Source organism: Gallus gallus, chromosome 19 (assembly GCF_016699485.2).
Source record: "Gallus gallus isolate bGalGal1 chromosome 19, bGalGal1.mat.broiler.GRCg7b, whole genome shotgun sequence".
NCBI lineage: Eukaryota > Metazoa > Chordata > Aves > Galliformes > Phasianidae > Gallus > Gallus gallus.
In genome coordinates this window covers 6,575,151-6,598,522 of record NC_052550.1, presented here as the reverse complement: position 1 = coordinate 6,598,522, position 23,372 = coordinate 6,575,151, and the positions used below count along the sequence as shown (strand labels likewise).

Sequence of the window (23,372 nt, the reverse complement as noted above, 5' to 3'; positions counted from 1 at the left end):
CAGCCATCAGGTAGCGTGGGGTTTTTCCCTGCTGTTAAACACTCAGCAAGGAAAAAAAAAAATCAATGTTGAGACCTTTGGTCTTTTGTGTATGGGGCAGAGCCAGGAGGCTGGAGGCTGCTTTCTGTGTCCAGAAGTAACCACCAAAAAGCAGTGTGGTTTATTCTGGGTGCTGCTTCGGGTCTGCATGGTGCTGCTGGTTTGCACAGCAGCTGCAGAGCTCAGTGGAAAATAGTGCTGCTTGCCTCATCAGCACAGAGCTTTCAGGAGCCAGGCTGCCAAGAAAGCAAATCCGGTGTGTTGTAATTGCTTTCAGCAAGGTGTTTTGTGTTTAGGAGGCTGGCTTGCCTGAGGGGTGGGATTTTTCTTCTTAGACTCTTTACTTGTTTCCAGGGTGAGGTGTAAGGAGGCATCAGTGCTTGTCCTTTCCTTGGCCTCCCTGCTCAAGTGGTGTTGGTGGCGTGGTGTTTTATGGCACTTGGAGATCTCATGGGAAAGTCCTTCGGATGCGTGTGTGCCGTGTTTCTCTGTGTCCTTTTCCAACTTACAGTGAATACCAGCAGACCAAGACAGCAAGGGATCAATGCGTCACATCTGTGCCACCAAAATTAAAGCAGTGATGTAGGGAAAGCAGCCCTGGGGAGTGAGGTTGGCTGCTGGCAGTGAGCTCAGTGCATGGCAAAGGAAAGCATCTCCTTTCTTGGCCTCCAGCAGGCCGTGCTCAGCTTTCATTCCCGTGTGTGTGCTGGGACTTATCTCTGGCACACGGAGGCAGAAGGGGACTGGGGAGCAGCCATAACATGCCAGCACAAAGCTGCAGCCCATGCATGCAGTGGTGTTTCAAGTGGCCCTGAGAGCATTCCCTAGGAAGGCTGAGGGACCTCGCAGAGCTGCCTCTCCAACTCAGTGCTGGAATCCAGCATGAGGAGCAGCTGCCTAACAGGAAACAATAAATGCTTAACACCCATTTCTTTAATATTGTGTCACCTTCAGAAGTGGAAATCACTGCTAGCTCTGGCTGTCTCCCCCCGACCCAGTTCCCTGTGGTCCCGCACTGCCATTGGCACACTGGCCACGTGCTGGGGGCTGGCTTCTGCACTCCACCAGCACTAGAGAAGGCCTGGAAAGGATGCAGGTTCCCTGCAGCTCTTGCCATCTCTGGGATATTGTAAATCAGTTTTAAGATCCCATCCAAGCTGATTCTTTGCACCTAGCCTGCCAGCTCGGGGGACAGAAAGGCAGCTGCTTGCTGCTACACAATGTGATAGGAAGCAGCAGTCGTGCCACGAATGCCAGCAGAGCTGACAGCTCTTCACAGGACAGGATGTGATATCTTTGTGCTGATTCTGGCATGCTAAAACCTTCCTTTGCTTTGTCTTCATCCAGCAAGCTTACAGAATGCCTTGTGTGTTTGGGGCTGAAAATGCTGCAAGCTGAGCTAAGTGGGCCAGGGAAGCAATGCTTTATTTCCAGCTTTGGAGCTTCCAAAGCTTTGAGACAATCCAGTAGTCCTGGTGGTTTTCCTGTCTCTGGGAACATCAGCCCTTAAACTGTTTCCTACTGCTGAATTAGTGGCAGCAGTAGGTGGGAACTGTGACGTTTTGGGGAGGGGAAGACTGAGGCGAGGCAGATTTGGTGCCATGCTGCTCAGTCCCTGTGAGCTCGGTGCTGCTGGGCTTGCAGGCACCTGGAGCAGGGGAGTGCTGCCCCCAGCCCTGCTGCACTGCTGCTGAGACCTCTGCCAGGGGTTGTAGCAGTGCTGACACGGGGAAATCCCATCTCCCATCTCTCCCCTCCAGGCCGGCATCCTATAGCTGAGCTGGCCCTTCCTGTGCCGTCACCCTGCGCGGTGCTGAGAACATCCTCGGGCAGGAAGTGCCTTCAGGTGCCTGTCACCTCTGCTGCTTAGTGTGTCACTCCCGCAGTACCACTCCCAGCTTATAAATGCCCTTCCAGGGCACTGACTCATTCTCCGTATACCAAAAGGTGCTTAGAGGAGGAAGGAAGAGGAGAGCAGTGACTGCTGTGTGCTGTGCAGCCTGCTCGCAGAAGCACTGTGCCCTCCCCATGCTTCAGCCCTGCTCTTCCATTGGCTATAAAAGACACCACGATGCTCCCATGGGCACCTCTCTCGTCTGTCAGATACCTGCTTTAAGGGTCCTTTTAAGAAGACTTTGTAGACCAATGCAGGAACTGATTTATTTTTCTTCTCCTTTTCTTGGCTTCACCAGTAAAAGAGCAGTGGGTGTTTTCTAGGACCAATTACGGTTGCTTGGTTTTTGGGGGGTAGCTGTTGGGTACTTTTGGATGGAGTTGGTGCATGAGTGCATTTGGACATGTGGTGCTCTGAGATGGGACCAGATCTCACTTCAAAGAGGACTGTTTTGTCGAGGTGAGAGTTTTCTTCAAGGTAATACACAGATGTAAAGGAACTGGCAGATTCCTGCCTTGCACCACATGGTAAAGGAGATGTTGACCCACGGGCTGGGGTCTGTTTCTGCCTAGTGTGCCTTGTCTTTTAAGGGAACGGGGGGTACTGAAGTGCTTTTTACTTCTGTTAGAAGGATAACAAGATTTAGTAGCAGAGAGCGTGGCGAGACAGGAACAGGTGAGCACAGAGCAGCTGGCGGTGGATGGAGGTTTGTCATCTCGGGTGGGTGGAAGCAGCAGTGCTCTCTGTGCTGTGTCGGGTTTCTCAGTGGCCGTTTGCTCTGGCTGGGCAGCCAGGAGCCTGCATGTGATTTGGAGCTATTTTTGTGCATTCACTTTGCCCTCTTTCCTGCAGGGGATCTCCAGCAACACCTGCAGGCCATGTTCATACTGCTCCGCCCGGAAGACAACATCAGACTGGTAGGCTGGCTTTTTGCTTATCTGTTCTCCTGAATATAAAGGTTAAGTTCCACTGGACAAATACACCTGTGTAACTCATGGGAGCAGCAGTGTGTGTGTGTTCCAGTGGTTTCATCATCAGGTCTTGGGAGTGTTCACTGCAACCACAAGGGGAAAAAAGCAGCTCGTTATAAAAGACCCACCTAATTGATTGTGCAGTGAGATAAGCTGTATGGCTAGCAGGCTGCCTTCGTCTGAGCCGAATAAGTTCTGCAGCAGTTGTCAGAGAAGTTGGGTGTATTAACTTGGTGTCCTATTGAGTGTCAGCAGTAGGTGTCTGTGACCACCATGGACGCCTGTCCTTCCACGTCAGTTCAGTTGGATTCCTCACTGTGCTCTATAACTGCATCCAGAAAGGCTGTGGCTTGTCAGGAAGGAACATGCAAGGTCCCCATGTAGCTGTGTACCCACTCTGATCCCTATTGTTCTGGGTTTCTTTGGGGTTGTTGAAAATGCGTTGTTGCTGTTTATAACATTGATGTGCATTAAAGACCACCAGCAGGTGGAGAAGTGAGGAATCCTTCTGGGATGCATTGAAGTGCTCTACAAGGTCAGGCACAATGGCAGTGTCTCTGCATCCCTCATCACATAGTAGTAGCCTGAAGTGCCTTCCCTCTGTTGCCTTGGTGCATCTTAGCAACGTGTGCCCAAAGCAGTGTTGCCATCCTCAGAAGTGTTACTCTAGCACCGCTGGTTTGTTGGAGCCTCCTGAGCTGGGCTGATCCCATGAGGATGGCTAGAAAACAGCCAAGGTTACTACAGAAAGCTTCAACTTTTAAAAACAACTGTGGAAAAGAATTTGCTGTAAGCAGACCGAAGGACCTGCTCCCCAAATCTGTCAGACACACCTTGCTGTCATGAGAATGTCAGTGAAAGTGATGGGAATGGATGGGGGGTTCTCAGAGCCTTTCAAAATCCCAGCCAGGGTTAGAACCTTGGAAGCCATTGAACAAGTCATTGTTCAGCAATATCAGTGGCTACATTGTGTGATTTGGGACAAATTAGCCTTAACGGCTGAATAAGGACTTTGTGGGCTGAGACATAAACCCTTTTGTTCACAGCTACATTTGGAATGCTGAAATCTTGCATGAGGTTAAGTTCGATAGTCTACTTGAATTTAATTGATTCTTGACGAACGAAGGGTGTGCAGAGCTGCAATAGACTCCCTCATAAAATAGCAGATACAAATGAGATTTGAAATATAAACAGTACTGGGAGAAATGCATTCCCTTCTTGTGTTGGCTGCTGTCGCTGTGAGGGCAGACTTCACAGCTCGGAGGGCAGCGGAGAAATCCAATCCTCTAAAAACCTACACTTATATTTTGGAGCAGCTCTTGTTTCTGTTGGAGCTGCTGGCAGAGTTGTGCTGCTCTCAATGAGCAGAATCAGAGGAATGGTATGAGTGTAAATGCAGCGGGAAGGAGGGCAGTGAGTTGGAAGTGCACAAAGTGACCTAAAGCCTTCCTGGAGAGCAGCAGAGCGGGCAGTTGTGCACTTCTGTGTGTTTAATAACAAAAGAAGACTGCAGAAGACTTGAGCGCTTTGTTTTGGTCTTCAAATGGAATATCCCAGTGAGAAATGCATTCCTGTATGGAGCACCTGCTATCCTGCAGCGTAAAAAAGAGGGAAGGGCAGTGTGAGCTTACATGTTGGAAGGTGCAGCTCATAAGGGCCGATAAAACACCACATTGCAGCTCTGATGAAACAGGAATGCAGCAGAAGATAAGGTTGGCTTGTGGGGAGGTGAGCCCGAAGCTAACAGAAACATTGCCAGTTCTGGAAGGACCACAGAGCACTTTTGTTCAAGAAAACAAACTTGAGGGGAAAGAAACTCGGTGACTGCTTGCTCCTGCAGGTGGAAGAGCACCCTTTGTGTTGCTACGCCTGGTTAGTTGTACAGACAGCAGAACTCACACCTTGAAGGCCTCACCTCTTTGACTCTCCGTGTGACTCAGGTGTCCAGGTGACTCAATGCACAAGAAGGACAATAAGGCTGGTTTTAGCATGTCTTACCCTTAAGAGATGGAGTGGAGCACGGTCTTGCTGTACAGAGCACATCTGTCCACTGGCGTCGGTGTGTGGGGAGTTTGTTAGCTTTTGGTCCAAGAGAACAAGCCTGGAAACTGCAGCCAGCACTGCCTCCTGCCTGCACCTGCTGCTGCACCCGGCACTGGGGCTGCTGCCACACGCTGTCATAAACCTTGTGGTGGGTTCCTCCGTGTCCCATGGCTGAGATGTGGTGGAGGTGAGATGTGAGGGAGGTGCTGTGCTGGCCTCAGAACTGCAGGGTACGCTGGGGAGAGCAGCACGCTTCGGGGAGATCCCACCTGGTAGTTATTTTGTTAGCTTTTATTTGAAGGCTGTGAAGTGACTGCAGAGAGAAATGGGGCACGGCTGGGACACACCACGTCCTGCTCAGCCACGTCTGCTCTCCACAGACCCCGCTCAGAGTTCAAGAAACAGCTTAGTAAAGAGATAAGCACTGGAGCCAGAGAGGCCTTGATGTTGGGTTAGGCTGTCCAAAGCTAAGATGTGTAATTAAGACATTTCCTTTCTAGAGGTGTCACAGTTTCTCTTGTTGGGACCTTGTGACTAAAATAACTTCAGACAGCTTGGAACAGAGTCCAAGAAGTGTTGCAAGTAAGCGTTGCATACTGTGAGCGTGGATAGCAAAGCTGAGCTCCTTTCCTGGGCTCCTCAGCAGTGTGTCTGCAGGGAGGTGTGCTCAGCTCACTGCAGCTCTCGCTGCCTTTTGGCTTCTGGAGGAGATCCAGCCATGGGTACGGCCCCATAATTCACATCTTTTCCTGCCAGGTGTGCAGTGGTGGTGAGATATCTTTTGCCCTGAGGAAACTGCTAGAAAAGCTCAGAGCCAGCAGGAAGGCACGCATCAGTTAGTCTAGTTGGCTGCCTGGGGAGCCGAGAGCACACGGTACAGACGAGCTCTGGTTCACCAAATGTGCACGAGGGTCCCCAGGTTGGGGCTGCTGCTTGCTCACAGCCTTGGTGGGGCACAGCAGGCTAACAGCCAGGTGCGCTGAGAGCACACTTACTCAGGAGAGCACTGTGAGAAGGGAAATAAGTTGCTTCTCCCTCTTTTGCTGACCACCCAGCTGAGAATGAGGCTGGCTGGCCTTGTGCATCACATCACTGCTTCCGTGGCTCTCACTCAGTAAGGCAGGGTGGATTGTAAAGGTACCAGTGTGCGTCTTGCTGGCTCTGCTGCTGATGTTTCTCCTTCATTTCCCCAGGCTGTAAGACTGGAAAGCACATACCAGAACCGCACTCGGTACATGGTGGTCGTATCCACCAACGGCAGACAGGACACGGAGGAGAGCATCGTCCTGGGAATGGATTTCTCTTCCAATGACAGGTACTCACGCTGTCTGGGTGGGGAAGTCCTCGTGTTCACCCATGTGGTGAGGAAAGTTTAGCAATCACCGTCTGGTGTCTGCGCTTTCTGGGGACCGTTTCAGATTTTCCAGCCTGATGCCTTTCTCCAGAAGCAGAGTTCCTCTTTTGCTTTTTGTAAGGAGGTAGCAAATAGGAGCAAAAGAGCTCAGGTCAGCATTTCCTCCACTCCTCAGGCTTGTGTGAGTACGTGAAGTGCCCTAAGTGGCCTTTGAGAAGCAAGGTCCCAAAGCCGTGTCTGCACACCGGGCACACGGAGGACTTGCAGCAAACCAAAAAGCTGCAGTTAGAGAAGTTGGGCATCAGGGTTCAGGAGAGCAGCAGTGACTGTCAGACAGCACTGTGCCAAGGTCGTGGTGCAGAGGCCTGATGGGAATGTCGGGGTTGCTGATGGCACAGCATGTCTGCTCCCCAGGCATTTGCGTGTCGTCAGGGTTTAGTGCTTTTGCTCCCTTCATTTTAATTGCCACTGACCTCTCCAAGGGTTGGGGTGTGTAGCAGCAGCTCCAGGCATAGAAGAGGACACTGCTCTCTTTGAAGAGAGCACGGGGGGCATGGAGCTCCTTAAAAAAGTTAGAATAAATAATGGTCTGTGTGAGAAAATTCTAAATTTAAAAAGAAAAAAAGATATTCAAAACATTTTGGAAGTTTTAATGCGGATGCTTTTTTCTAGCTCTGCCTTTAAGCACAGAAATGAATCTCACTGCTGACCCTAGTTGCTAGAAATGACTTCTGGGTGGTTAGCAGGGTCACTGGAAAACCTTTTAGAACAGTTTGGCTAAAAGGAGATTTTGCAAGCAGCTTGCTGACGGTGACAGCCACGCTTAATTTCAAGTGGTTGGATTTGGATGCTTTGCTCAAGTGATGCCTATTGAAGAGAGAGAGCAGCCCCTGCCTGTGCATGCACACACAGCTGTGGCTCAGGGATGCTCTCATGGCAGTGCAAGAATAACTTGTCCTTGCACAGGTTGTTGTGAGTGCAGGGCCCGCTCTTGGCTGGGATGTACCAGCACTGCCACCTTTGATAACTGAGAGCTCACTGGCATTCAGTCTTTAATAACATAGCGAGGTGGTTTTAGCTGTCTCTAGAGTTACTTAGGTTCTGGATGGTCACTCTGATACGCCCTCCCCTAGCCCACTTGCTATTTATAATTCCATACAGACTTGTTGCTATGGGCTCTGATAAGCGGTTGCTGAACAGTATCACTAAAAATACCCCGGCCACCTTGGGAAGCCTTTTAAAAACATATCTTTCCATGAGCTCATCTCATGTTGTCAACAGAAATAGCTGCATGCTGCAGTGTCTCCTTGTGCCGGCCGCTCCAAGGCATGCGTTTCTGGGGCTTTGCGTCTGCTGACCTGTGGAAGCCTCAGGTCTTGCCCTTTTCCCCTACTTCTCATGGGCTAGCAGGGCTGGTAGGCTTGGTGGAAATCCGAGAGCAGCTAAAGCAAAGCATAGGAACGGGAGGCAAGTGAATCTGACCCTTCTGCCTTCGTTATGGAGCAGTCTTAGAGCTCTGTGAGGCCGAGCTTTCTGGTCAGACGGTCTGCCATAGGTTGTGCTGGGGTTCCCCTGCCCTTGTTTTTTTCCATCACTTAACTTCTGCTTTCTTGTTGGCCTTCTGCTCAGCTTTGCAGAAAGTGGGTGACTGGAGGCAGTGAGCTCCGAGCAGCTGAGAGAGGAGTGGGCTTGCTAAGAGGTGTCTGCTCAACCACGGGGCTGGGAGGGGGCGCAGGGCAGGAGTCAGCAGCAGGTGGTAAGCTGCAGTTGCTGACCTGCCCTGCTGACTGTCACCCTGCCATTGCACTGACCCCAGTTCCCAGCAGCTGTGGTTGAGGGACAAACAAGAAAACAAAGCCGTGCATTGCAAAACCAGAAGTAGAACCAAACCCACTTGAGCCTGGGAGGGACTGATCTGTAACGAAAGATTTGAGCTGACCCAAGACTGAGCCCCTCTCACCTTCCACGCTGAGCTTGCTGTTTCCCAGTCTGTTTGCTCTTCTCCTGGATGTATGTTGACCCTTAAAGCTTGCTTCAGAGAGTACTTCTGTACCCTCTATCTGGGTAATAATCCTTATCAGGCACCTGTACAAAACACCACCAGCTCTGTTCCTGAAGCAACAGTGCAGTCTTCTTTTTCTCCCACATAAGCACAAACACCTGCAACCACTGCTGTGAAATTAGGATAACAGTGCTGTAGTAAGGGGCCTGACCTTCTCTTTTTTCTCCCTACAGTAGCACTTGTACGATGGGTTTGGTGCTGCCGCTGTGGAGTGACACCTTGATCCACCTGGATGGGGATGGGTGAGTGCCTTTGTACTTCTGGCAGAGGGTCTCTGTGTGCAGCACAGTCCGTGGAGGAGAGTTCCAATGATTTCAGAGCCTCAGCAGATCCAGCAGGCCGCCTGCTGTTGCCCTGTGCCGGGTTAGTAGACCTAAAGGCCCTGAATCACAGCGTCTGTGGCACGGAGCACCAGTAATTGACTTATCTGTGCATAAACATGCACCGAGACAGTGGCTCATGTGTGTGTTTAAGCTGGAGTAAAGGAGCTTTCACTGGCGAGTGGGTGTGTAGTGAAAGCTCCTTAAAGGGATCCTATTATGTGTTCCTCCACCACGCTTGCAGCAGGCAGCGTTCTGCTGAACGTGGAATAAGAATGATGTGTCTCTGCCAAGTAGACGCCTGACTTGCAGGCTCCTGTTTGTGCCAGTTACAAAGGCTGTCCAGTGCAGCACTTGGAATGACTTTTCTTTCCTTGGTAGCTGCCCCAGGATCACTTTAGCTGCGCTCTGTTGTTCCCAGCTGTGGCACTGAGTTTGTGTTGCCAAGGTAAACAGCACAGCACTGTCCCACTGCCTTAGCTTTGTTCCTGAAGAGCAGCTGCTTATAAAAACAGTCACCTTAGTGCTTTTAGTTTGCTATTTGGATGTTTCCTAGCTGAGCTCAGCAGTCTGCATAGGGCAGTCCTTCACAGCTCTAGCCTGCTGCAAGCTCTGTGCTGTAACTGGAAAGCTGCTTTTGGGACATGTTTTTACTGTGCCTCTTTTCTCCACAGCGGGTTCAGCGTATCCACAGATAACAGGGTGCACATATTCAAGCCGGTGTCCGTGCAGGCAATGTGGTAAGCACTCACCATAATGGGTCCCAGCCATCCTTTTTTCCAGGGTGTTTTGGCTTCTTGGGCTTTTAAAAAGCAGGTGCTGCTTTGAGTTATTGGTATCCTGAGCCCTATTCAACAGCCAGCACTCCCCTTCAGAGCCAGGGAAGGGGGCTGGTAGCAAAGGACAGAAGCTGCTCACACCAGGGCACAGCAGTGAGCTGCTAACAGCGCTGGAGCTGTGCCTTGGTCTCAGCTGGGGGCAGGAGGAATAGGGTCATTTTCTTTGCAAAGCACTGCTGCTTTGGATCCCTCTAAAGCAGAGTTTGCTGCTGATAGGAGCACGTGTTTGAGGTGTTTTATTTGTCATAAATTAAGAAACACTCCGTCTGTATTTTAGAAGTTTCCCTCTTCAATGGGACATAATCATTGTGATAGCGAGAAGGGAAGAGAAGCTGCCTGCATTTTTTCTTTCCTTTTAGGGTGGTTCATGTAAGAATGTAGTGGCCATTAAAGTATTTCTGGCTCAAGCTGCTTTGCATTGCAGAAATACATCCCGTCAGGGTGTCATGCTACTGTGTCACCCCAGTGGTTTTGACCTGGATCCTTCTGATCGCAGTCAAAGATTTAAAACGAGCTAAAAATAGGAGAGGGGGATTTGTTTCCCAGCAGCAGCTGAAGAAACTTGTAACATCCCTTGTGCGGAGAGGAGGGAGGGCAGGCCCTTAAACACCTCTGTGAAGTCAAGCCCTAAACCCTTGGGTGTGCAGCTTTCTGTCTCCAGTTCCCACGTGTCCTGGCCCTGCACAGAAGGATCTGTCAGAGCACCCTGCATCAGGGACACTTGTGTGCATTGCACTCTGCTGCAGGCGGTTGCGTTGTGTTTTGGGGCTTCTGCCCTCTGGATTGTGGCCACCTTTGCTGCTATCTGGACAAGAGGAATATGTCTTGGTATGCTTCAGTGAAGCGTGCAATAATCCACGCCCTGTCCAGACAGCACCAGGGGCTGCTGCACGCAGCACTGGGCTCTGTACCAACCGATGGGACACGAGCAGCATCCTGGGTTTGGCAGCTGCTTTGTGCTCACTGCCGTCCTGGTAATCCTGCAAACATCTTTCCCTTTCTAGGTCTGCTCTGCAGAGTTTACATAAGGCGTGTGAGGTGGCCCGAAGCAACAATTACTACCCAGGGAGCCTCTTCCTCACGTGGGTCAGTTACTATGAGAGCCACATCAACTCCGACCAGTCCTCGGTCAATGAGTGGAATGCTATGCAAGATGTGCAGTCCCACCGGCCCGACTCGCCCGCCCTCTTCACAGACGTGTGAGTTGCTCTGGCTCTGCTGAGCTGAGCTGTTTGGCTGTCAAAGAGGAGCCCTATTTCCACAGAGTTTACTCTTAACTAGGTCCTAATGAGCAGGGATTTCCTGCTGGGGGTAATAAACGCACCCCTGGTTAGGTAAATACCAGTGCTGGAGGTTTTGCCCTCCTGGGACTGCCTTACATCTCCTCCAGCCTCTGTTTCCATTCTGTTTGTTTACCTTTGGCTTCAGGCTCTCAGATCTTTGCGTGGTAAGTCCTGTGTTACTGCAGTAAGAGAGGTGTGGTGTAATCTGGTACCCCGGCCTTCCTGTTTGCTAGTTTGTACTCTGGTTTCCAGGCCTGGTGCCTTCCAGAACCGACAGGTTTCTCTGGACTTTGTTCTTACGCTGGAGTGTGTCTGAGCACATAGAGCAACATGGCCCTTTTTCCTTCTTTTAGCTGTGTTTAGGTATGGACTTGTGAGACTGAGGCTCTAGAGAATGGGGACAGGCAGCAGTGCCAGTCTCTGGGGAGCTCTGTAAGTGTGGAACAGGACCCAGTCTGCCTCCAGCTAAGTGCTGGCATGCCTGCTGATGTGCAGTCCAAAACAGCAGCTGAAGTAGATGTGCAGTCAGTATGGAAAGGCAAAATTTGTAGGCCGTGTCAATACACACAGGGTTACAACCCCTGTAATAAGCAATTGCTGATGATACTGATAGCATATAACTTTAAAGTACTCTGTGACCAGATGTGATGCCAAGTGTGAGGGCTTCGTTGCCTGCTTTGTAGCAGCAGAAATGATTTCATGAGCCCCAGCTGCTTTCCCACTGGAGTAGTGCTGTAGGTTGATTTGTGCTCACAGAGACCTCATTTGGTTGGAGTTCAGCGGATGAATAATAATGCTGAGGTGGTTATTCAGCTGTGAATGGGTCTTCACACTTGATTGTTTTTTAATATACAAGGAAAACGCCTGAGAAGTTCTGGCAGGCTTTCAGATTAATTCTGTCCTGCAGCTTTTCCTCTATAAACTTTGGGCAGCCCGTTCTTTCCCCATTGGCAGCAATTGAATCATCTCCTGGGGACACCTGGACGGCATTCTCTTATCTGAGTCCTGGAATCGTGCTCGAGCTTGGGGAAACTGGCAGCTTGTATGATTTCTATTCCCAAAGCACCGGTCAGACGCTTGTAAAGCAAAGTGTCTGCGGTCGGCATCCTGGCAGCCCTGCAGAGGAACAGAAAGGTGGTGGGAGATGGGACTGCTGGGCCCCTTCTGAGATGGTGATGGCTGAGACAGCTCTGTACTGCTGCTCTGTTGCAACTTCCCCTGGTGTTAGCCAGGCTATTTTTGCAGCTGGTGATAAGGCCCCTGGCAGCAGAGGCTGGAGGAATGCACAGAGGCTTAGCTGCACTCTCCTCTCCATGTAAGGAGCTTTGGAGCCGTTACCTTTCCAAGAAAGGTAGGGAGAGGCTCAGATATTGCTCCAGAGAGTATAATGCAGCCTTCCCAATTTAAATTTTACCAAATACCAGAGGTTCTGTGGATGACTGCAATGGATTAGGAGCATTCAGTTGGGGTCTCTTGTACAACTGGGAACATAAACTGGGCTTTGCAGTCACCTGAATTCCCTTCAGCTGAAGATGTGTTTAGTCAGAGTAGCGAGGCTGAACAACACCGGCTCTAAAATCACCATGAATGCAGTTCCTTTCCCCACCCAATGACTGTGTTGCTCTCTTCTGACAGCCCAACCGAGCGGGAGCGCACAGAACGGCTCATTAAGACCAAGTTAAGGGAGATCATGATGCAGAAAGATCTGGAGAACATCACATCAAAGGAGGTGAGCGGTGAGGGAGCAGCAGTGCAAATTAAGAGGGTTCTTTGTGCCACGGAGAAAGGCCAAAGGAAAAAAACACACGTGGTGTCTTTGTGTTCCTCCACCCCGCGCAGATACGCACGGAGCTGGAGATGCAGATGGTGTGCAACCTGCGGGAGTTCAAAGAGTTCATTGACAATGAAATGATAGTGATCCTCGGGCAGATGGACAGCCCCACTCAGATATTTGATCACGTCTTCCTGGTGAGTCTGACAGGGGGTTCCAAAGAGTTACGGCTGTGAACACACCTAACCCTTCTCACACCGCCTTGGTTAAAGCAAGAGGTAGAGAGGAGCTTCAGGGGTCTCCGAAGGAGGGTTTGGCTGATCCTGAGGTTGCATAAGCTGAAGACAGCAGTGCTGTTGAACGCTTCTTGCCTATGCTAAATTTTGCCAAGCTGTGGTCTCTGTCATTAGATGGTGGAAGGGAAAATGTTCTTAGTTCCGACTTCCTTTCAGGGCTGTTTCCACTGGGGTTAGATTAGTTTTATAGCTTTAACTGGTTAGAGTACACACGTGTCAAATTGTGTTTGGGAAGAGCATAACTACAGCAAAGAGGGGAGGGAAGGGGAGCTGCTGGCGTGGGTTTGTGTGAGGTTCAGGTGGAATTGCACTTCAGTAACGTGGAAAGCTCTGAGTTCATGTGATGCAGTGGGAACAGAGGGGTTTAACCAAGGATCCTGGAGATCAGTCACTTAAGGAAACATAAACGTTTCGCCCATTAATGTTTTGCTTGCTTAGCTGCCTTCCATTGCTGCTGGGGCCTGTCTAATTACTGCACCTCCTTCCGATGAGTCAGCTCTGCTGGATTTCCCAGCCCTGAAGGAACGGACGCAGGTTTGGTTGGGCTGTCTGAGCCTATGAGGTTGGCTCGACTTGAAACAAAGCTGAATCCTTTTGGAGCAGCTGGTCTGTCCAAGCAGAGTCAGCCTCTCCCAGTCTCCTGAAGCTTAGTGCTGGGCTGCGGCTCAGAAGGGATGGTGCATGTGAGCGCTCACAAGAAACCGTGGTGGGGTAGAGCCAGGAAACTTAAAGTACCTACGATGTAATGTGTTTGTGTGGACTAGGTGTTCCCAAGAGAGACTTGTTAGAGGATTGCAATGCTAGTCAAAGGTGATGCAGGCAGTTCAGTCCAAAGCAGAGCTTGGAACCTTGGCGCTGAGTACATTTAACGGGAACAAGACCATTATAAAGAGGCTTGCAGGCAGCACCAAGAAGGGGGGCTGTGGCTAATGTCTGGAACAGAAGTGTTTGCAGAGCAGGCTCTGCAGTGAGGAGCGGTGCTGCTGGGCTGGGCAGCAGCTTCTTCAATCAGGAGCGTGTATCCTGCAGAGCAGGGGTCTCTGAGAGGCACAGAGCTGGTTTCTGTTGGGTGGAGGCAAGAGCCCTGTGGGATCCTGCTTAGGGAGTGCCACAATAACTCAGCAGGAAGTAAGAGACCTGATGATGTCACTGATTGTGGAGCAAGGGACAGGAGGAAAAGACTTACAGTGCTGTACTCTGTACCTGTGGAAATGGTGGTTCTCAGGCTGGAGTTACATTCCCCTTCCTTGGCCAGGAAGAGACAACGTGAAGCTGACTAAGGCAATATGGCAGTAAACCTGTTGAATAGCAAGCCGTGAGCAGGGCTGATGTGGTGTCAGTGCTGCGTAGGTCCTTCTTGCATCTGAGCTGTCCTTTTGTTAGGAGCTGTTTCTGTTTAGGGCAAGGAAACAGAGAGCTCACACACCATCGTTACTGAAGGAAGCTGTTGTCTGAGTGGCCTTGATCTCACATGAGGTGTTTGTGTTTGGGCAGGAAGCAGGCAGCCTGCAGGCCCTGAGCGTGCTGCAGAGATGAGGGTAAAGCCTGTTTGTGTCTCTGCTCACACGGGCTTTGAGTATGGGGAGAAGATGGGTATATCAAGTGAGCTTACGGGGTTGCAGCCTTTGATGTATGAGATGGGTGTTTCATGTATAAAGAGCACCTGGGTGGCTTTAAACACAAGCAGGCTCTCCTCTGTGGGGCAGAGCTGTCAGCAGCCTCCAGGGAAAGGGTGGAGCGGGCTCAACTGTGCTGGGGTTCTCAGTGGTGTGCAGGAAGTATGCAGTGCTGGGCTGCTGCTTTGCAGAGCTGTTTGTTGCTTGAGAAGGGATCTGGCTGATGGGTTTGCTGGATTTGAGGTCATAGTGACGGTCCCTCGGTCCATCACTTGTCCTTCATCTGGCTGATGGGTCCCACTGCATCTTTTCCCTGCAGGGCTCTGAATGGAATGCCTCCAATCTGGAAGACTTGCAGAACAGAGGGTAAGTAGCTTCAGGCCATCAGCTTAAAAGCAGGAGCCTGCCCTCAACACTTGTCTATGCAATAAACCTTACCTGCTGAGTAACCTGAGACTTATTAAAGGGTTTGCAGATCTGAACAAGCTCTTGCTTCCTCCAAAGTCTATGTCCCGCAAACAGGCACCCTAAAGTAAAAGAATCTCATTCCCTGACCTTGACTGACCCCTTGGTGAGCAAAGGAAGCCAGCAACCTCATAGCTACAAGCAGCAGAAAGCTGCAGTTATTTAACTGGATGCTGTGCTGCTGGCTCCATGCCCCTCTCTCAAGCCCTCACCGTTACTGAGGCACTTTGGAGCCTGGAGCTCCAGACTGCAGCAGGAAGGAAAACGTGTAAAGGAGCGTTTGTTCCTTTGAGTGGGGCCCAGTAGGAAGTACAGTGCTGTAGCTCTAGGGCTTAGCAATGGGGGCTGCTCTACTTTCTGCCTTTCCTCCCTTTCAGGCATAAGGTTAGATTGTCATCTCCCTAGGTCGGGTGGATCTGAGCACCAGGATTGTGTAATTAAACCATTACTTACAGGTTTGGCTGATCTATGCCGATCCAGTGGAAAAAAAATAATCACTGGTGAACGGAGTTTGATAGCAGCCTTCTGCTCCATGGAAAAGCAGCATAGCAAAATTGAGTCAGTAAGCCAAGGGTCTGCTGCAGTTTCGTGGGCAAGCAGGTCCCACTGGACTGCTAATGATCTCATAGCAGCTAGAGAGATGGGACGTCCCTCACAGTGCTCTTCTAATAGCCTGACAACCCAGCATGAGTGCAGTTCATGAACACCTTACGAGTGACCCTCAGGGCTAAGGGTCCTGGATGGAGTGGTAAAAACCATATGCCGTATGGGCAAACAGAACCACCTGACAGATGTGAGGAAGAGCTCTGAGTTATTCAGAGAGCCCTTCTGTCTGAGTTACCGCTTCCTCGCTCTCAGCCCTGATTTCCAGGGAGGTATGTTCAGAACTGCAGCTCTGAATGCTGTGCATTTTGCCAGTCACAAAGGGAGGCGAAACTGTTATCTGGAAGCTGTGATGTGTCTCTGAACCCACTGCGGTCTACACAGTCTGCACTTTTATCTGCTCTCTGTTTCCACGCAGGGTGCGGTATATTTTGAATGTGACTCGAGAAATAGATAACTTCTTCCCTGGCCTTTTTGAGTACCACAATATTCGGGTGTATGATGAAGAAGCAACAGATCTTCTGGCTTACTGGAATGATACCTACAAATTCATCTCCAAGGCAAAGTAAGTCTTTTCAGAGCAGACCAAGTGCGTTTAGAAGATGTATACGAAGCACTTATTACTTTCCCAATGACTTTTGTCAACTAGTTTTCTTCCTTGCCTGCATAGACATTTGTTTTGTGGTCTTTTTAAGTGCCGGAGTTGCCTTCCACGAGCTGTTGTTCTTGCATGTGCTTGTAAAAGGAGCAGGTAGGACTGATGGGAGGTGATCTCTCCTGTGTCAGGGAGCTAACAGTTTACCTGCTGCTTAAGAGACACAGTGGGTCTCCAGAGTGCTGGTGGGAGAAAAAGGCAATAACAAATGGAGCAGGGTTTATCAGAAGTGAGCAGGAAAATCTTGAAATATGAACACAAGTATAAGCTGTTCCCTGCTTTGCTAGGCTGCACTGTGAAGCCCACTGTCTGGAAGCAAGTTTGTGTAGTGTTACATAGAGCCAACTCTTCCCTTTTAACGAGAGAAATGCCTGCGTAAGTCTCTGAGCTGTCAGTTACACCCAGTGATCCGACAGTGGATCTGACAGTGTCACTTCTTACTGCACAGAGCTGTATCCCACTTATATGAGCTGTCTCCAGTTAATTCACCAGCCTTCCTATGGGAAAACTGGTCCGAAAGCAGAGTGGCAAATATTGCCTTTAAAGTATTGTTTCCGTTATAGCAGTCTGTCTGCTCTTAACCACAGCTGGTGCTTGCACATTTCTCGTAGCCTTGAAAAGCTGACTTGTTTGAGTATGGCTCTCCTGGGCAAGTTGTAGATACATCTTTTATTGAAGACTGTTTCTTTAAAAGGCATCACTGTTTTCCCTTGAGTTCTGACTTTGAAGTGTTGTCATCCTCATTCTGCCCAGAAGAATTTCCACTGGGCTTGAACAGTTGGGCCTCAGTTCTTCACGGGATGTGATGGAAGTGAGCAGGCTTTCAGGCTGGAGCTGTTACCATACCCCTTCCTTTGTCCTGTCTGCTTGCTGGCCAGGGGTTGTGTTGGCCAGCAGTCTTGAGACTGCTATAAGGCTTTCTTGACTTCGTAAATGCACGAGGATGACAACGCTTCAAAGGCAGTACTTAAGGGAGAACAGTGATGTGCAAAGACTGCTGTAGCACAGAACCCCCAGACAGTGCTCACATCTCTGAGCAGTGTGGCTGCAGGTATGGGCTCAGGCAGCTGTGATGGCTGAAGCCTGGGCTTGTTGAGGCTCGTGGCTGTGTGTGCTCCATGGCATCCCAGTTTGTCCTGTGGGAGCTTCGTGTGGCTGGCAGTACAGAAACCTGGCACACGGAGGACAAAACTCCAGGTGCCAAAGTGAAATTTTCTCAGCCTGCACTGCGCGGTGCACAGAGGTCAGAGATAAGGGCCAGCTAGCCTTCCTCCTCCCACTTCATGGCAGGTAAACACCTTGCATTCCTGGGAGCAGTGCTGGCTGCCCACATGTGCTGCCTGTACCAGCCTCCCCCAGGCACAGCGGGTGCTCCTTGGGCTCACAGACACTCTTTGCCTTCCCTTCAGTAAGGAAAATCTCTCGGGCTGGGTGGGAGCTAAGAAGGGTTTCCAACACGTGGCTGAAGCAGAGCTGGTTTTGTCCAGACACCAAACCCAATAAATACGTTGTCAGTCATTTACAGTGGAAAAGGATCTCTGTGCTAGCAGCTCTCCTGAACTGCTTGGAACCTTCCGAGGTTATGTTTGTAGGCAGTGATACTGTGTTTGTGTGACAGATGCCCTTCTTATTTGGAGAACTGCTTGTTTCCAGTGGGCTGTTAAGGCTGAATGGTGCCATATCAGTCCTCAGCAGTCTTCCTAAATCTGCACAATGTCCACTTTGGAAGAGCTCTTGGAACTAAATCTGCTAAGAATATTAAGATCTCATTCTTCTCCATCCGTGACAACCAAGAGACTCCCACCGGGTCCATGGCATTGAAGATATTGGATAACGCTCTGGTAGAGAATTGGCTGTTTTCTTGAGCTTCCCGGAGGCTGTGCATTCTGTTCAGTGATTCTCTTTGTGTTCCATGTCAGGAAAAACGGTTCCAAGTGCCTGGTGCACTGCAAGATGGGGGTGAGCCGCTCGGCCTCCACGGTCATCGCCTACGCCATGAAGGAGTACGGCTGGAACCTGGACAGGGCTTACGACTACGTGAAGGAACGGCGCACGGTCACCAAGCCCAACCCCAGCTTTATGAGGCAGCTGGAGGAGTACCAGGGCATCCTGCTGGCCAGGTGAGGGGGGGAATGACCGGGGATCTTAAGGGTAGAGCTTCCATCCCTGCGTTGTGGAAGGTTATGGTTCTCTGGAGAAAGGCAGTGCTCTGTTTCCATGGCTCGGGATGCACTGAACAGGTTGAACAAGGAGGTGTGGATGCCCCATCCCTGCAGGCATTCAAGGCCAGGCTGGATGTGGCTCTGGGCAGCCTGGGCTGCTGGTTGGCAACCCTGCACGTAGCAGGGGGTTGGAACTGATGGGCATTGTGGTCCTTTTCAACCCAGGCCATTCTGTGAACATGGGTGTAACAGGGAGCTTTTAGGAGCCTGTTTGGTTTCTAAGTTGGCTGTGATTTTCTTTAGGAGACTACTACTACTATCTGAATGCAGCACTAGGAGCTGTGTAGGCACCAGCAGAGATAAATGATGTCCCTCATTCTTGGCAGGGAGCTGGCTTTGTCTCCATCCCAGCCTTCCAGCTCCCTGTTGAACATGCCCCTCCTCAGCAGCTGGTCTGGTTTTATTTAGATTGCTTTGGTGGGTGTTACTGTTAGGGGAGGGGACAGGATGTTCTGTGCATTGCAACAGTGGTGTTTGTTCCTGTGTGGAGTTCTGGGGCTGGGCCGGGGTATGGGCAACTGTCTTGTAGTCCCAAACCTATCACCTGATTAGCAAAAAGACATAAATATTGCAAGAAATCTGCCCGTAAGCCGTGTTAAGCAACGTCTCCACGTGATCAGCTGGAAGGAGGCAGTGATACTTCTGTGTTTTGCCAGATTATTTATGTAGGACCCTGGTGTGCCTTGCAGGGCAGCACATTGCAGCAGAGCTACCCGAGCTGACTCTCGTGCTGCAGGAGGTGGCTGTTAACATCTTCTGGCCTAAGTAACAATTCCATGGCTTCTTAGTGCAGTTGAAAGGTGGTATGATATGATTCCATGAAAGCCCTGTGCTGTTCTTCACAGCAGCTTGGGTGTTCCTGGGCTCTCTTTAGGGCACCCAGGGCTCTGTCTCACCTCTGCTCCCATCTTGTTTTTGTCCCTTTGGCCTTTCCCACCCACTTGCAGAGCTCTCCCTTCCCTCTCTGTGCTCATGACTTCCCTCTCCACTTGCTTCCAGCACTCTGATTTCTCTCTTGGGCCAGGTCTGGGTTCCTGATTTTTACACCAAACCCCAAACTCTGAGCTAGAGGTGACCTGACCACACAGCATGGCCAGGCTGTTAAATTCAGTCTTTTGGGTAGAGGAAAAAAGACTTTCAAGATGAAAAAAACACCAACATCCTGTACAGCCTTCACAGGTTTGTAAAGACCTGAGAAGAGCCCGGGGCTGCTCGCAGCTGGTGCATCACATCTTCAAGCCCTCAGCCCTGCTTTGGCTAATCTGTCAGTCTGGTAGTTGGTGGCACACCTACAGAGCCATCCTCTACAAATGGTTTGCTTAAGAGTGTTGGGTTTTCTTTCCTGTTTCAGTCATTATTTTCTCAAGGGAGAAGTCTTTCTTGCTGCCAACACATGGTGTAGCTGCCCTCCCACTTGAGCACACCACAGCTCCTGACCTACTCTGCAGGTCCCTGTACAATGGCACAAACAGGATTACTCGTGAGGCTTTAAAAAATGCAAGAGCAGTGCATTACATCTGTGCATGTAGGACTAAAAAGCCTGCAGTAAATGAAGCTTCACTGAAGCAAGGGACAGCCTCTCTGTGGCCGTTCCTTTCTCATCTCCAAACAGCTTTTTCTCCCCTTTCTTCTCCATTATTTAGCATTCCCCTCTGGCTTCCAGCTGCCTTGTTTATTGCTGTGGTATTCCAGGCCAGGTAAAAAACAAAAACAAAAACCCAACAGATTCATGCTCATGTGACTGCTCGGATTTCAGAGGGGAGGTCTGAGGGCAGCCATGTGCTCACACTATCTAGTTACGGTTTTGTGTTGAGCTTATAGCAACTGGGACATGTTTTCCAGCTGTAAAATGAAAACCCCCTGCCTGCTTTTAGTCACAACAGCACACTTGTTTTGCTTTGGAGCTGTCATACTTCCTGGGATTAGTTAAGCTGTCCCTTCCCTCCAGTGATGGCAGAGAGGCTGAGCTAAAACCCTGTTTCTTTTATTAGTTATGGACAAGTTGCAGCAGAAGACCATTTGGCATCACCTTGTGTGACTTGTGAGCCTGCAGCACTGGTCTTCCCAGGAGCCTGGAGGTCTGGCTGCAGCGTGGCCATGAGCACACAGCCACCAGCTGGGCTCTGCTGTGTGTGAGGAGGGGTGTTGAGCACCACTGAGGTTCAGAAAACAGCAGCAGCTTCTCCCTGGGTTATACAGTCAGAGACATGGGCAGTCCTTGCCATTCCTTGCAGACAGGCCCAGATCTATTGGTGGCACCCAGCTGTGCTCCAGGGCACCCCCCAGGGATGGAGCCTGCAACCCATGGCAGTGCCCGTTGGCATCTCGTCCTGACCTCCCTCTGGAAGGAGCTCATTGTGCCCCATGCCACGCATGAAGGCTGTCACTGATGATGGGGTTAAGAAGCTAAATCTACGATGCATTATTTTCCTTAGCTGTTGGGCACCCGCAGCTAAAATTGCTGCATTCTAATTAGTTCAGTAGCGTCTATTAATTAACTGCAACCAGCGGATGTGTCTGGGAGCGATGCTCACACTGGCAGGGGACTGGAGAGGTTTGGCTGTGTCTCCTGCGGATTCCAGGGCCTTTCTGTGGTATGTGCTCTCCTCCTAGGGGCAAGTGGTGGAAGCACAGCCCTGTGGCCACGGTCACTCAGCAGAGCCCTGGCCGGCTGGTGCTGTTGGGTTGTGATAAGTTGCCTCCTTGGCTCTCCGTAAGCCCAGAACACGGGGCTGTATTTTGGCAGGTGAAAGTTATGGTGGTGCAATGCTCGGACCTTTCTAAAGGGGCTTTCCAAGAGCTGCAGAACTCTTGACCTTCCTTCCTGTGGAAAGGCAGGTGGTGTTTGGGGCTGATTGCTGGCTGCAGAGAGTGGCTTCTGTGTTTTCCCATCACACGCATACACACACCAGCACTAATTCTGGTTACCAGAGCCCCAGCACCGACCGCTGAAGTTGCTCAGAGGAAGCCATGAGGGAAATGAGTCTTCATTCCATGTCCACCACTCAGGATTGGGGACCCTGTCCCTTCTGGTCCCTGCTCACCTGCGAGCACATGGGAGATAACCAGTCTGTAGCCAACCAAATGTTGTATTTGATGAACAGACTGATAAAATACTGCTGGGGAATAGGGAGGGGGTTGTGTAGAGTGGGAGAGTGCAGTGGGATGTAGCCAATGGAAAGCAGCTTGTTACTGGGACAACTCCTGCAGCAGCAGGTTTGGCCCTGAAACACTGAGGTGAAGCTGCAGCTGTGCTCACTGTCTCCAATATTTGCAGTTTTTCGTGTAGGCTGCATCCCCTTACAACAAGGTGGCTCTGGTACGTGAAAGCACCACTCAGTGTTTGCTCTGCTCTTCCTCCCCGCAGCAAGCAGCGGCACAACAAGCTGTGGCGTTCGCACTCCGACAGCGACCTCTCGGACCACCATGAGCCCATCTGCAAGTCAGGGCTGGAGCTGAACAAGAAGGAGATCACTACCTCGGCCGACCAGATCTCCGAGGCCAAGAGCAACGACAACCAGCAGCCCATGTCTCCCATCTACCCCGCCGAGTTGGACCGGGAGCAGCTCGCGGAGGATGCGAATGTGATCAAGGAGAGCTGCGTGAAAGAGAGGAGGATCCACCTGGAGTTCACGTGCAGGGACTTCCACGTGGAGCAGATGGAGGACAAGCTGAACCTGAACAACATCAACGGCTGTACGGCAGGGTGCTGCGTGGATTCTGTCCCCCCCGATAACTGCCATGCTTCTGAGGCCTTAATGCAACTCCAGCGCCCCTTGGAAATAACAGAGTTTCCTGATTTGACTGTAGACGATCTGGAAAAAGATGCCCTTAAGCCTGATGTGAACGTGCACTTGGTTCCCATGGAAGAATTCACTTCGTGCTTAAAAGACTCTCCCCAGTCCCCAAACCAAAACGCACCGAGTCCGCAGCAGAACGCCCAGCCCGAAGGGACGGACCTCAGTGCAGACAGGATCGACTTCTTCAGTGCTTTGGAGAAATTCGTGGAGCTCTCCCAGGAGAGCAGGTCACGCAGCTGCTCCCACTCCCGGCCGGAGGAGCAAAGTGCTGGGAGGAACGGGGCAGCCAGGCTGCCTGTGCTGGAGGTGCTGCCTGCTGCAGACCTGGGTGCAGACACTCAAAGGAACAGCTCTGGAACCTCCCCGCAGGCATCAGATGACTCTTCCACGGATGAAGAGCAACAAAAGGTTAAAATGATTTGCTGGGGGCCTTGGGAACTGCTGTTCCAACCTGCCTGTGGGTGGCTGCCTTGCTGTGGGGTTGCTGTGGACGGGGGTCTTCCTAGTTCCAACCTCTGGGGGAGAGATGGCTGGATGCTTGTCCTTCTGTGCGCTTTTAGAGGCTTGCCATTTTCCATGCTCTTTGCTCAAACACCTGTTTACTGGCGGTGCAGGGCACTGGCTGAGTCAACCTTGACCTGACCTGCTCTGCTGTTCTCATGAGAAACTTATTTTTGAGTTTCACATCAGGAGAGCGGATAGGTGGGACGTGAGCCATTAGGGCAGCTGAGGCCAGCCAGCATCCTGAACCTGCACGGCTGTTTGTCTGCCTGGAGGAATGCACCAAATAACGGGACGGAGCTGGCACTTCTCCCTGCTTGGAAAACACCAGCACTGAGACAGTAAATTGAGGCAGATGTAGAGCTTCTGCTGATTGAAAAAGAGAATGAGCCTGGCCAGGCCCAGGGGGATGGACTCGGGCATGTCGCGGCTGACTTCTCTCTTGGGGCAGAACTCATAAGCTCTGAATTTAGGCACCTTTCTGTTATTATTGCTTTCTGCCCTGCAGCAGACTCGCAGGGTTTGATGGTGTCCAGGGCCATCATTTTTTAGGAGCCTCTCTTATTTAAATTCCACCCTGCATTGCTTGAATCGTTTCCATCTCCATGTGAGGCACTGAGGCTCATCCAAATAGAAGA

The 23,372-nt window shown here is 50.8% G+C and overlaps 1 protein-coding gene across 5 annotated transcripts in view; it reads left to right on the top strand.

The window, feature by feature from the left end:
• SSH2 (slingshot protein phosphatase 2) overlaps window positions 1-23,372 on the top strand; it is a 71,733-nt gene that overhangs the window by 43,539 nt on the left and 4,822 nt on the right. For 4 of the 5 annotated variants that reach the window (XM_015296101.4, XM_046902623.1, XM_415832.8 and 1 more), the window contains 11 exons: window positions 2,786-2,850; window positions 6,141-6,262; window positions 8,537-8,605; window positions 9,358-9,423; window positions 10,527-10,721; window positions 12,441-12,534; window positions 12,645-12,773; window positions 14,808-14,854; window positions 15,975-16,121; window positions 18,131-18,331; window positions 21,801-22,641. In XM_015296101.4, coding sequence (XP_015151587.3) covers window positions 2,786-2,850; window positions 6,141-6,262; window positions 8,537-8,605; window positions 9,358-9,423; window positions 10,527-10,721; window positions 12,441-12,534; window positions 12,645-12,773; window positions 14,808-14,854; window positions 15,975-16,121; window positions 18,131-18,331; window positions 21,801-22,641 — 1,976 coding nt within the window. Of the gene's footprint in view, window positions 1-2,785; window positions 2,851-4,785; window positions 4,853-6,140; window positions 6,263-8,536; window positions 8,606-9,357; window positions 9,424-10,526; window positions 10,722-12,440; window positions 12,535-12,644; window positions 12,774-14,807; window positions 14,855-15,974; window positions 16,122-18,130; window positions 18,332-21,800; window positions 22,642-23,372 lie in introns of those variants that run through there. The other variant, XM_040650444.2, reaches the window with a different exon arrangement.